At 47.6% G+C, this 14,692-nt stretch overlaps 1 protein-coding gene across 1 annotated transcript in view; it reads right to left on the bottom strand.

Annotated features, from left to right (window-relative positions):
* Fbln7 (fibulin 7) overlaps positions 1-14,692 on the bottom strand; it is a 33,249-nt gene extending 18,557 nt beyond the window's left edge. Inside the window, exons 1-2 of the mRNA XM_021194568.1 lie at positions 14,468-14,692; positions 916-1,075 (exon numbers count right to left, since the gene is read on the bottom strand). Of these exons, the coding sequence (XP_021050227.1) occupies positions 916-1,075; positions 14,468-14,542 (235 nt within the window). The 5' untranslated portion in view covers positions 14,543-14,692. The remainder of the gene's footprint in view (positions 1-915; positions 1,076-14,467) is intronic.

Raw genomic sequence — 14,692 nt, 5'->3', positions numbered from 1 at the left:
AAAGATAGGCTGCTGCACTAAAAATAAAAACAGGACCAAAAGTAAAACCAGGTTTGACTCTGCCCTCTGGGGAGGACAGGGAGCTGAAAAGCACCTTTGCTTGCAGAGGGGTGCTTTTGACAATTTTGTGGGATCGCAGGTTGCTACCTATGTAGCTATTAAGCCTAGAATAAAAGGTACAAGAGGAAATGGGCTGGGTGTGGTGACAAACCATAGCTGTTTGGAGCCAGTGATGGGAGGGTTTTGAGTTCCATGCCAGCCTGAGCTATGTATTGAGAGCCTATCTTGAAACAACAAAAAACAAAACTAGGCCTAGGGATGCAAACCATCATCCCAGCAGTCGGGAGACCGAGGCAGGAGGATCAGGAGTTCAAGATTATCCTTGGTTGCACAGCAAGTTTGAAGCCAAGTTATGTAGCAACTTGAGCTACATACGGTAAAAAACGGAACAAGAGGGCTGTGGGGATGGTTCAGGGGTTAAGAGTGCTTGCTGCTCTTGCAGAAAACCAGGGATCCAGTGCCCTCTTCTGGCCTCCTTGGCACATGTACACACATATGCATACAGACAAACACTCAAAAAAGAAATCATTTTAAAAAAAAAAAACCTGGAAATAGGTGACTATCAAATGTAGGAGAGGAACAACCTTAGTATACACACACACACACACATACACACACACACCTACACACTCTCATACACACACTCACACACATACACATACACTCTCACACACGCATACACATTTTTTCACACACACACCCACCCACTCACTCATACTCTTTATCTCTCACATACATAAAAATACACACACACACATACACACACACACTTGTGTGCACACATGAAGGACAAACTGGTTGATGAGAGTTTCGGGGAAGGTTCTTGGGTGTCCTTCTTGGCGCTTTGGGACCCACCTGGAGGTGCATCCGGGGTCATTTTGTTAACCGTGTTTTGCAGTGCAGCCAGCCGGCTCTTCATGTTTCGGATGCCTTCGGTGAAGCGGGTCTCCTGGCCTTTCAGCAGCTGCTGCAGCTGGCGGATGGTTGTAAGGAGCTGCTGTTTGTCGATACAGCTCTGGGGAGAGAAGAGGCCATTCATTGCAGCTGGTGGCAGCCTACCGTCATGATCTGGGCTTGCAGAAGTCTGAACCGTGGGCTTCGGACTCCCTGGTGCCCTGTAAAACACCTTGGTAGATCAGCCGTTCCGAGGCACCCCTCGCTTCTGTGCCTCAGTGGTTCTCACCCTATGCGTCTTGGTCCCTTTGGGGTTGAACAACACTTTCAACCATCTGCACATCAAACATTTGCATTTATAGCAGTAGCAAAATTACAGTTATGAAGTAGCAACAAAATTACTTTATGACTGGGAGTCACCTCACCATGAGGAACTGTGTCAAGGGGTCGCAGCATTAGGAAGGGTGAGGACCACTGCGTTACCTGGACAACGGCATCTGCTCCGGGAAGTTGCTAGGTGACAGCCCAAGTACACACATCACACCCCCACTTCACCCTTAGACACAACCAAGCAAGGGCAGACTTGGTGACTAAATGACTGGGTGGCTAAGCAACCATTTGAAGCCAATGTTTCTTATAATGACTGCCCTGTCGCTCCAAAGACACACACATTCCTCCTTACTCTAAGTTAAGACAGAGTTCTGGGCTGGGTGAAATTTTCCTTTCTTTCTCCATGGGACACTTCAGAAAACAAGAGAAGAGTGGGACCCAGAGAATAGACAGGGAGGCCCGCTGCTTCCTGGGCTTTTAAAAATGTAAAAAGTAAAATAAGGGGAAAATAGAATAAAGAAATGTTCAACAGTCAATACCAGTTGTGGGGCTTTTTAAATAGGAAATCATGATCGTACTTAACATTGACAAAGACCATCTGACTTAGAGCAACGCAAGCATCGTGCTGGATGATAAAAGTTACAAGGCTTCCTTTCCGTCTCTATTGCTTTAAGAGTCAGGACATCAGGGAGAGATGGCTCAGTGGTTAGGAGTGTTTTCTGCTCTTGCAGAGGACCCACGTTTAATTCCCAAGACCCATAAGGAACAGCTTGCAACTGCTTGTAAGCTCCAGAGACCCTGATGCCCTCTTCTGTATTCCGAGGTCATCTGCACTTACACATTCGCATACTGTGCACCCCACCCCACCAATGCCCAGCGCGCGTATGCACACACACACACACACACACACACACACACACACACACACTTGAAATAGAAATCTTAAGGAGAAAAGGGCTAGGGTGGGGGTGGAGCAAAGACAAGGAATATCCAGGAAGGAGACGGGCCTCGGGTAACTGATTCTGGGCTGAGGTATTCTCCTTCATTTGGGAACTATGTGTCACAAAGCGTAATCTGTCTGACCTGGCTTGTATTCCATGCAAGGGGGCGGGAGGAGGCAATAAATACATCAACACTGTGCTGACACATGCATCCTTAGGGATGTGGATCATGGTTTAGTTTGTTTTTATTTTTCACTGAGCAACAGTTGTGTAAATGGTTGTGTGCGCATGTTCATGTATGTGGCCACATGTGTGCAAGTGAACATATGTAGAGGCCACAGAGGTTGATGCTTATGTCTTCCTAGGTCCCCAAGCCCCAAGTGTAGGTTTTATAAGTAAAAGAAACATGTGAAAGGCAGTGAGACCGCTGGGCAGCTGAGGTATGTGGCCTCCGCAGCCTGGGCCATGTCCAATCTCTCAGTAGAGCTGCTGTGACCACAATGGGCCACTCTCCCGGAGAGACTGCCAGGCCGCGCGGCACCTTGGAGTTTTCACCAAACACATGACTCATGCATGGGCTAGATTCAATGGATGCTTTTGACAAAATTGAGTTCCCAGTTGCCCTTGGAATTTGTGACCCCACAGAGGCTCCTTGGCCTCCACCGTAACAGGGGCCCGATGAGGCACAGCCCCAAAGGCAACTTCTGGAAAGAGAAGTTTGTTTTTCTACGTCCTCCCCCACGGTTGGCCATTCTTTCCCCACCAAGTCCCGGGTGCCCAGGCCATGGCCTGTTCTTACTTGCCTAGCACTGCGTGGCCAACCCCTGCAGACCTGGGCTCCCACACCTATCTTCCTGTGCTAAAAAGGAACCGGATGTCTTTGCGGCTTGTGTCAGTTCCATTTGGGATGTGCTTCCGCTTACAAAGACAAACTTCTCTTCCTCAGATGCTGCCGCTTCCCTGCTTCGGCAACGGGCCGGCGGCCACGTGTGGAGAAGGCAGCCTCCATTTGTGAGTAGGATTAGGATTATGTTGGTCCCCATGTCACACAGAGGCTGAAAGGTAAGCGATTTGACCCAGATCATGCAGCCGGGGAGTGGTAGAGTCTGGGCATCTGTGCCTTCCAACCTTCCCCAAGGAGCTTCCTCATCTGCTCCCACATAATCCCATATGGTGGGACCTTTTACAAGAATTTATACTAGGAATTAACACCTCTGGAGTGGACTTTTTAACTCCTAAAAAGTTGGTCAATGGACAATGAAAACAGGAAGTGGGGAGGTAGCCCTCATCACACAAGATGTCGGCTCATAACACCTGGGAGAAAGCTCGATGCACCAGGGCTCAGCATTGAGGTCAAAAGTTCTCTATTCCAAAGGCTTTGCAGGGAAGGGCGAACACATCTGAACCTGGAGTGAAGCCCCGGGACCCCAGGATGTAAGACAAGAGGAGAGTGGGGGCGGGGGCGGGGGGGGGGAGAACCTATATGTGACCCTGCCTGTATTGGGTTTCTCTAATCTCAGTGCTGACCCCAAGGATAACTTGACACCAGAGGCTTCATCCCTTCGACTGTCACTGCGGTGAAACCTACAGCCTCAGGCTGTATTGACACTGGAAAAAGGGAACCCACCAAGGTTTGTGATGACTTGATGATGAGGAAGGCCGAAAGGCTCTCTCTGACCCATCCCTGCCTGACCTGCCTCAGGTAGTGCCAGGAAGATCTCCGGTGCTAGTCTGCTGGATGAGAGAGAGACCGCAGCTAGCTAAGGAATGCCTTCCACGGGATGTCTGAGGCTCCTGACCGCAGCTGCCGCTAACTGGGCAGCTCTCGGGTCCAGAAGTATTGGGCAAGGAGCTGGTGGGAACCAGCTGCCCTAGTCCAGAATTAAGCCCACCTGACAATGGGGGTGATGAAACTGGAACCCCTGTTCAGCCAGGGCAAGTACTCAAGAGACCTGAGTTTGGGGGACATATGGGCCATGCTGGAATGTTCCTCATTTTCAAATGGAAATAGAATCTATCGTCTTACTTGGTCGGGGAAAGCATCCACCTTGAAAGAATTCAAAACACAAAACTAATCCAAACAAAGAGACACCTACATTAACTCCCTGCTCCTTGTTCCTTCCTGAGTCATCCACAAACGTGCATCTTCACTGCCATCTGACAGGCTAGATGGCCACACAGCTATCTGTCTGTCCCTCTTCCATTGGATGCACTGATACTTTCACATCAGTGGACACAGCATGTGTCTAATTCTGTTCTCAACTTCACTTCCCTCCCTCTGTGTACTTTTTTAGCTTGGGCTTTCTTCCTCCATCTGTTCTCTCCACTGAGCTCTCCTACCCATGACCACTGCCTGCTCAGAACATGAGCACCTGAGGTGTGGGGACAGACCATTTCCTACTTCTCATATATAGCCTCCGCGCAGGTCGCCTGAGGAGCTGCTGAAGGCAAGAGGCAAGCTTGTGTGGCAGCGAAAGTCTGAGGCAGTGAGGAGGGGCCAGTCTTCATTGGAAGATCCCAGACTCCATCTGTACAAGGTGACCTAGGCTCCCCACAACCCTCTGCAACAGACCTCCCATTCTGGAGAGAAATTAAGCGAGGCTGTGACTGGGCATAGGTCAGCCCCAGTCAGGGCTGTAGGAGGCCCTCCCCACCCCAGGAGCGACAAAGGAAACCACTCTGTCTGGGCTCTGGATCTCATAGGTTCTCACAGGATCCTCAGGGCTTCGCTTTTTGGGAGTTGGTTTTTATTATTTTCTCTTGAGATTCGCCCCTGTTGAAGTAAGTATCTGTGACTGGCTTTTGAAGCAGGAAAGGCAGGATGGTGGTGCAGCTCTTAACCAGCATGCTCAAGGTCATTAGTTCAATCACCACAGAAACAAAAATGAAAACCAAAACAAAGCAAAAAATCTCTGGCTACACAATTGGATTATGCCATTGACAAGAAGCTGTAGAAAAATTTCCTCTATTTATTTTAATAACATTTAAGGTAAAACCAAGATAGGGAAAATTTTCATTTCTGAGAGAATAAAAAGACCTGAGTTTATCTTTGTCTTTTCTTTTTTCCTTTTTTTAGAGACAGTGTTTCTCTGTGTAGCCCTGGCTCTGATGGAACCCACTCTGTAGACCAGGCTGGCCTCGAACCCATAGAGATCCACCTGCCTCTGCCTCCCAAATGGTGGGATTAAAGGTGTGAGCCACCATGCCTGGCTTTGGGTTTATCGTTCTTGTTATACCACTTTTGAAAGAGACAACATGTCACCTAATTCAAACTCAGACACTGGAAGTGACAGATATGAAGCCTTCAGTGAAGAGTGGGGTCACACAGTCAGCTCTTCCCAGTCATGGATGGTTCTAGAACATGACATCACTGCTGAGCACTGGGAGAGGAGCCAGAGGTTCTAGAGAGTGACGAGAATGCTCTTATCTGCGGCCTAGTGAGCGGGCTCGGTGGGTGAGAATGGTGGTCTAGCACGGTAAAAAGCCAGGCATGGGCGAGTGCATCTACAATCTAGTGTTGTGGGAATGGAGGATCATTTGTGGGAGTGAGGCCCCAGCCCATCTCCAGGTTTGCTGATAGAGTGTTTGGGATCAGGACACCTGATGTCAGGAGCAAGCGCTTTCAGGACGTTTCAGGAGCACGTGCACATACACGCGTGCGCACACTCCCTAGCCATCCACCCCACCCCACCCCACTTCTCCATAAATATTCCACTGCCCCATCCTACTCAGGGAAGCCCTTGTTCACCCTTTTGTCATTGGCTCTTTCACAGTATTTGCTCAAAGCCCCTCAGGGCTTGCCATGCTCACCTTTCTTTGAGAACCAACCAGGAGAGAGGAGTCCGCAAGCACTTTATACACAGATCCCTCCAGCTGACTGAGGGGCCCACAGCTAGGGATGCTGTGTGACTCCAAGATTACCTGTCCCCCATCCCAGAATTTAGTAGTCCTAGCCCTTCCCACCCCATCCAGGCCTCCTTGCTGTTGGGCTGTGTTTATAAGTGAAGTCAAAACCCAGGGCCTACTGTGGAGACTCCCACAGGCAAGATGTTCGGTCCCGAGGGCTGGTCGGTCCTTGAGGCTTTGATGTACACAGCTGAGGGAACTTCTTCGCAGCATCTTAGCCGGGTAGCAACCACAACAGTTACCTTGCTGATAGATCCTTGAGCTCTCCGGCGGCCACAGATGACCCCTCCGACTGGAAGGGACTGCCTCTCACCCTGCTTCCTCCTCAGCCACAGCTATGTGCCGCGTCAGCATATTCTTAATGGAAACACAGATGTTTTGATGCCTTTAGGTCTCAGAGAGGACAGAGTGCACTTGCCAACTCGGGCTTGCTAAGCCCGAGTCATGGGGAAATTGTGTGCATTTTCTCTAGAGCTTCACTTTTAGATCAAGTCTAGGGCTGTAACTCCTCCACTGAGCACAGACTTCAGAGAAAGTTCGAGAAGTCACCCCAAGAGCTGCCCACAACCCCTGCATTAGTCAGGATTCTCCGAAGAAGCACAGCCAACAGGAAATAAACAGGAATTAAACATAGTTAATATACTAGGATGTGTTTAATATGTAAGGTACAACATGCATATTTGACGTGTTTCATATTTATATTGTTAAGATTGGTTTATTTTTAAATTTGATGTGTATAGGTGTTTTGCCCATATGTATGTTGCACACCAAAAAGTATGCAGTACCTGTGGAGGCCAGAAGAGAAAGTTGCATCCCTTGGAACGGGAGTTACAGATGTTTGTAAGCCACTGTGTGAGCTATAGGTGTTTGTGAGCCACTATGTAGGTACTAGGCACTGAACCCAGGTCTCCTGAAAGAGCAGCTAGTGCTCTTAACCCTGAGCCAAGTCTCCAGCCTTGGTACATATTGTGTGTGTGTGTGTGTGTGTGTGTGTGTGTGTGTGTGTGTGTGTGTGTGACCTGCATTCCTATACACACACTCATGAAGGAGGAAGGGAAAGAGGAAGAGAGAGATGGGGGGGGGATGGAGGGACTCATTGGCTCACATAATTGTGAGGCAAGATCTATGTCACTGTTGTACCTCAAGTTCAAAGGCAGCCTGGAAGAACTTCCTCTGTTGTTTGCATAAGAGAAAAACTCCATTTTAAGGGGAGTCGCTTCTTTAATTAAAGTCACTGATGTAATGTTAATCACATCTAAATAATACTCTCCCTGCAACATGTAGGAAAGCCATGACTTAGTTAAATTGACACAAAATTAATGGCCAAAAGCCTACAGCTGGAGTCTCCCTTCAAGGGCCTGAGCCACAGGGCGTTTTGAGGTTCTCTCTCTCTCTCTCTCTCTCTCTCTCTCTCTCTCTCTCTCTCTCTCTCTCTCTCTGTGTGTGTGTGTGTGTGTGTGTGTTAGCAGGGATGGAATCCACACACTAGAGGCAGGTGTCTACCACCGAGCTACACACACAGCCTACAGTTTTAATTTGTTCCTTGCTGGCTGTTGGTGATTTTATATCCATACCAAACCCTTTTCTCAAACAGTCATGGAAACAGTAACAGTGGCTTCTCCTGTTCCTCTCTCACCACTTAGCAAGCTGTGAGCTATGCTATCCCTTCCTCTCTGTGACACATGCTAAACACACGTCACACGTCTTCTCTTCTATGCATTTTCTCCTCACCATGCACCATGACATAGGAACATCTGCTGTCATTGCTATTCAGAGAAGGAAACTGAGTGACAGGGACAGAGACATACCCAAATTACCCAGCCAGGAGAAAAGCTGATCAGGGCAGGATGTGGCTCTATACTACCTGGGCTTGGGTGCCTTTTGGGACAATGCCTATGCTGGTGACAAGCCAGGCTGTGGTTAGCAATGTACATTCTTTTCATTAAGTCAGGGACAGATGCTCTAGGCCAACACTGGCACAGTCAGGTAACGCCAACACATTAATATGCTTTTACACTACATTCTAAATTACCGTACTTCTCTACAACCAATCTTTTGTCCTTCCTCTCTCTCTCTCTCTCTCTCTCCCTCCCTCCCTCCCTCCCTCCATCCATTCATCGACCCATCTCTGCCTGCCTGCCTGCCTGCCCGTTCTCTCCCTCCCTCCACCCATCCCTGCCTGCCTGCCTTGCTCACCCTTAGTCCGGGACAGGCGACTCAAGTCTCATGCCCAGTAGCTCCCTCTGGATGAACATATTCTTACAAATGGTGACTCCCATGGTATGTACAGTCCATTTTCTGAAACTGGTGGCTTTGAGTGCTGTCAAACTATGGGTGCTATTTTTCCTTAATAAAATATATCCAGTTGAGCATACCTGTAACCTCAGCTCTCAGGAGGCAACGGAAAGAGGATTGTTTCTAGTTAGAGGCTTGCCTGGTCCACATAATGAGGTCTAGGCCTGACAAGGGTTAGATAATAAGATCTTATTATTTATTTATTTATGTTTCTTGTCCTTATTTTAAGCTCTAGGAGATTACTGAGAGCGTAGGTTCTGGAAGAGGATATGAAAGGAAAGTTCTACTCACTCAGTATCTGCCCCTGTTCTCAGAGCCCTGGGGCTGCACAGGCTGCCCCTTTATACTTACAGATCATAATCCCAGCATAAAGAAGTCTGAGACAGGATGGCTACAAGTTCAAGACTAGCATGGGCCACAAAACCCCATCTTATAATTTTAAAGTGTGTGTGTTGTCAATGACGTGCTCAGTGGGGCTAACGGCCAACAGACAGGTCCAAGCAAGCATGTCAGGCAGGAAGTGGTATCAGAGATGTTTTGACTTGGTGAACCAAGGAAGAGCATGAGCAGGACCTCGGAACATTTATGAGAGCAGAGAGGCCCCGTTTCCAAGTCCCCAGGTCAACAGGCAGGACCACAAGCCCAGCAAGCCAAAGTAGAGGGCCAGGATGCACAATCCTCCAGAGAGATGTCCCGGCTGAATGGCTAATTGGAAAGAGCAAAAGGAGGTAGTCATGGTAACGTCCATAACAGACTCAGCAGCAGGGTAACATACCAGGAAAGTCAGCAAGACAGGAAGTTAGCCACAGCAGACCCCTGGCCCTTGGCAACCCATGGAAGAAAGTGCCCAGCAGTGGAGACAGAGGGTGGTAGACATAGAGTGGCCTCCTGGGTGTTTCAAGGTGCTGGGAAGCACAGTGCCCTCTGGACCCTGACTGAGATGTCTGTTCTTTTGTGAACTAGCAGTGGCAATTCTATATTTAAATGTTAAACTGCCTCTCGTGTGCGGAGGCCACCAGAAGGCCGCCACCCCTGCCTAATTTATGTGGATTTAGGGACTTTCTGTCATCACTCTGGCAAAGTCAACACTACCCACTGAGCCATCTCTCTAACCCAACTAAAAGCATTTTAAATGACCCCAAATTAAAATAATTAGACACAACTTGAACAAAAACAAGTTTCTGTTTAAAAATATACTGATGAAAAAAAAAAACGGTTAATATCTAAGTAAATGGGAAGGCATACTGTATTCACAGATTTGAAGGTCCACTGTCCCAAAATTGATCTATAAATATAATACAATACAAATCAAAATTGCAGTAGAGTATATAAAGAAGAGCTCATTCTGAAAGTTTTAAAAATTTTGTTATATTCATTTATTTCTCTGTGTGTGTTTGTGCACATGTGCATTTTCATACACGTGCCACCAACGTGTGGCTGAGCTCAGAGGACAAGGTTTAGGAGTCAGTTTTCTCCTTCTCCTGTCTGGGGTACCAGGAATCAAAGTCACACTGTCAGGCTTGTCACACTGAGCATCTAACAGCCCTCACGCTAAAACTTTTAATGAAAAAAAAAAAACAAAACAAAACAAAACAAAGAACCTAAAGGGGGCAAAATAATTTTGAAAAGTAAAAATAAAGATGAAGGCCTAACTTTCCCCTTCAGTAAATATCTAATAGTATATGCATGAGTGTGCAAATGTGTACATACATACACACACACACACACACACACACATACACACACACACAGAGAAGTGAATAAAGATGTTTTTGAAAAAAGATAGTATACTATTGATGCAGAAAAAAAAAAAAAAAAAAAAAAACCTCACGTCCATAAGAGGATAGGCTAGGCTAAGGCAACTCAATGATAATTTAGTAGCATTTCCATAAATACCATTAGAATATTTGAATATCCACATGCAAAGCTGTGATCTTCCACATAAATCCCATACTATTAAAGGATGTTCAAAATGGATCATAGTAAAAAGTATAAAGCTATGAACATTTTAGAGGAAAACAGAAGAAAAATGTTTTGGCTTTGGGATTAGGCCAAACGTTCTCAAATTTAATTACTAAAATTCTGGCCAATGAATAGGATTTTACTGGACTTTGCTCTACAGAAGACACTGAGTGGGGAGGGGCTGTGCACACCTGACTGCAGCACATGAGAGGCAGAGACAGTCGAGGTTAGGATTTCAAGTCCAGTCTTAGCCTGAAGCCAGCCTGGGCTTCATAAGACCGTCATTTTTGAAAGAAAAAGAAAAAAGCAGTTCAAAGAAGCTACAAACTGAGAACATATTTTTAATTCACTTGCATTTAGAATCTGAAATAAAATAAAATAAAATAAAAGCTCCAAACTGAACAAGAATAAAGACAAATCCATTGGGCAAGTGGTCTTGGCAGGCCATGACTACATCCGGGCTACTGGGGAGGCTGAGGGGAACCTACAAATTGAACATGTGACCTCCATCTCACAAACAAAAGCAAAAGGAGGGTGGCTTGAATAGGTGCTTGACTCAACTATTCATGTGGCCACCAGCACCCAAGAAAACACCTCACAGCATTTGCCAGTCATCAGGGAAACAAACACAAGTCTTACAGAGATCGCACTAGACACCTGTTGCAATGATTTGGGGTGAAAACCCTAGTAATGTTACTACTGGCAAGGAAGTGGGGCGGCTGAGTCTCTCCTACGTAGCTGGTGGGGCATAGCAGCTATAAAATCGAGTTTGAAAATTCCTTGCAATATTAAGCATTCATTTTCCATTTGATTCAGCAATCCCTCTCCTACATATTCATACTGGAGAAAAGAAATTTATATTATGCAAAAAGCTATGCAAAGCTTTTTTTAAAAGTGTGTGTGTGTGTGTGTGTGTGTGTGTGTGTGTGAAGGTGTGTGGTGTAGCTCACCCAGCTTTTTATGTGTGCTCTAACAATCAAGCTCAGAGCATCAGCTCTGGGTGGCAAATGCTTCTCTTTACTGACCAGCTCCCTTCTCTGATCCATGAAGCACTGCTCATGATAGGCAAACTCTAGAAATGACACTAAGGATGTTGTTCTATAGGTGAACTGATAAAAGTGTGCCTGTCCCTATATTGGATAGTATTTGGCAATTCAAAAACTCCACGTTGGTTTTGCTCAGTGTTTTGTCACAGCAATGGATGTCAACTAGAGCACCACCATTACATACATGCTTCCACCCACATGTACACATGAAAACAGTTATGTCCTCTGACATATGTACATAGATATACACTCACTAGCACATCCATACTTACACTGTAGTACTCAAATACTTTGACATATGTGCATGGGCACACGTGCGCACACACACAACCATGCATTCATATACAAATGAAATAACACGCACACATACTAACACACATTTCCTCACATACCCTGACACAAGCATATATGCACACTCACCTTCATCACACACAAGGCAATTGTGAATTTACAGGCACATGCATGCATGGACTCACACTCACACAGATACACACCTATAATGTCACTCTTAGGTGTCACAAAAGTCAGCAAAGTGGGAACATTTAGAGACAGAGAGGAACCCCAGACAGGGCTTTTCCAGGGCAGCTCACACTGGCTCCACTTGGAGGCCCACTGGCCTCTGCTGGTGAAGTCCCTTGTCCATCCTAGCCCATCTCCTGAATAAAAGAGGTGATCTCGAGGGTAATTTCCATCCTTACTGCTTGCCAGCAGGTCTCATCGATGGATCTGAGAACCTTGGGGTCTATACTGTCAGGTAGACTCCAGGTACACCATGTTAGTCCTTGTGAGTCCCACACTGAGTCCAGTGGACTGAGAATTCCCCTGACCCCAAACTTTTCTTGGGCTGTAACTGACTCCACATTGTGACTCTGAGAGTTGATCTTGGTCTCGGGTGTCTTTTCTAGGGACATTAACCCTGCCTGAGGAGCAACCTGGACTAACTGAACCAGAGTCATTGGAGGTAAGACTGGCATCAGAATTTTTAGAAGTCCCCTGGGTCATGTCCTGTACAGCCAAGATCTGCCTAGAGACTGCCTGACACAGGCCAGTGTTGATTTTCAGGAAGCCACAGCAGGAAAATAGAGGCAGAGAGCTATGTAGAGCAGGGGGTCAGCAAGCTTCTGGGAAGATGTGATTCTCCGAGCAGAGCTCTGAAGGATGACAAGGAAGAAGGTAACACAGGCTTCCGTGTGCTTCATTGCTCTGCTTCCCAGCCTGGGGCTGGAAGGATGAGGGCCCCCAGCCATTTGCTGAAGGTCAGTTTAACTAGAGCAAACATGGGTGGCTGGTCCTTTAGCCTCCTCTGGTTTCTCCTACAAGTGTTTTGCAGATAAAAAAGGCTATGCTTGGTAGTGAGGGGCTGAGAAAGCCTGGCCAGGGCACGGCAGGGATCGGATCTTAGTGTCTGTCGCAGGAACATGTTCAAGCTGAGGCTAGCTCCATGCTGCCTCTGCACCAGATTCACCCGTCGCCCTAATCTCACTATTTCCCACCTAGCCCCGTGTGACAGATGCCCACCCACTATCACGAGACGATTGGTCTCCAGAATGTCTCCCCTCTCATGCCCTGCCCCTTTGCAGCCTGGGATGGAGGAGTGCAGTGGAAATGTATCTTCTGTGCTTCTGGCACTGGGCACGGGATGAAGGTTTGGTTTGGTTTTGTAATCTGCAAAACTAAGGAGATCCCGTTGCTCTGGTGGGTGGGCTCACAGGAGCCCCAGGCTCCGTCCTGGCCATTTGGCTGTTGAGCAACTTCCTGTGACTCCCACTCATTACCTTCCCCACTAACAGGAGCAGGTCTGACCTAAACCAAATTCTCCAGGCTTGGAAAGCCTTGCTGCACCCCAGGGGACTTCTCAGTATCCCTGGGGAAACTTGCCAGTGCGCAGCAATTTAGCCCCAGAGCATGGAGCATGGACAGAGCTCAGGTCAGAGTCCAGCCAGAGAGGGAATTTATACCACGTCTTCCTGACTGGGTGGTCTTAGAGAAGGCCTAGAAGACCTGCAAGGATCTGACACTCAGCAGGCACCCAGCTTCCCTGCACATCCTGCAGCTGTTTATGCTGCTGTTGACATGGTTGAAGAAACTGCTTCAGGACTCTCAGAGAGGTAAAGGACCTCTGTCTGCTGAAACGCCTTTGATGGAAGCTGGCCTGAACCTGATAATACAAAGTCTCTAATATATTTTTTATTTACAGTCTCAATTTTAAAAGTCAGTTTCCAATGGTTAATAAAGTAATAATAATACTTATTGTTCTTGTTGTTGTTATTATAAAATCTACCCAAGCAAATAAATCCAGTGGGATTTAGACACATAAATGGAGAGAGAGAGAGAGAGAGAGAAAGGAAGGAAGGAAGGGAAAAAGGAAAGGAAAGGAAAGGAAAGGAAAGGAAAGGAAAGGAAAGGAAAGGAAAAAAAGGAAAAAAAGAAAAAAGGAAAAAGGAAAAAGGAAAAAGGAAAAAGGAAAAAAGGAAAGGAAAGGAAAGGAAAGGAAAGGAAAGGAAAGGAAAGGAAAGGAAAGGAAAAAAAGGAAAGACCCTGCTGCCCATATGGGTGTGTAAGAAAATATAATTGCAACGCTAAGGCTTCGGGTACTCAGGATAGGACCACCTGAGGATCCTTCAGGTCACTGCTAAGAATTTCTGAGAAATGGTTAGGGTGTGGTGGCAGCAAGAATATTTCAGTTAGAAACGTAAATGTTGGATTTGGAGAGCGCGAACATTCTCTAACAGAATTGGGCGGCCAGGTGTTCTCACCAAGACCCACAAAAGACCAGTGTCTCAGAAGTCCCGGGGTAACTTTCCCGGGCTGGCGATTCCCACGCGGGGCCACCTTCTCCCGCTGGGCTGCAGCAGCCCAGGTCGCCTGCAATGACAGATGGAGGACCCCGCTCCTCTCTCCATCAACCAAACCCCAGCCAGAGACTCCGCTCCAAGTCCCAACTCCAGCACAGGAGTGGAGCGTGGCATGCCCTGGCCTCGGCGCTACCTCCTAGGGAAGCGGGACTCCAAGACGCACTGCGGGGACACTGACCTGGAAAGCCCGCGCTCTGGGGCTGGCGAGGAGCAGCAAGAGGAGGACAAGCGCGCGCTGAGAGCCCGGTCCCATCTTGCCACTCACAGTCTTGCTGCTGGAGAAGGGAGGTCGCTGTTCTCTGCCCGGCCCTGAGTCCCCACGGTGCGCGGGTCCCTTGCAGCTCCCAAGGCCACTAGTCCGCAGCCGCTTGCACGGGACTGTCCCGACGACTCGGGGGAGGCG

This window comes from Mus pahari, chromosome 3 (assembly GCF_900095145.1).
Source record: "Mus pahari chromosome 3, PAHARI_EIJ_v1.1, whole genome shotgun sequence".
Lineage (NCBI taxonomy): Eukaryota > Metazoa > Chordata > Mammalia > Rodentia > Muridae > Mus > Mus pahari.
This window is presented reverse-complemented; position numbering and strand designations above follow the sequence as displayed.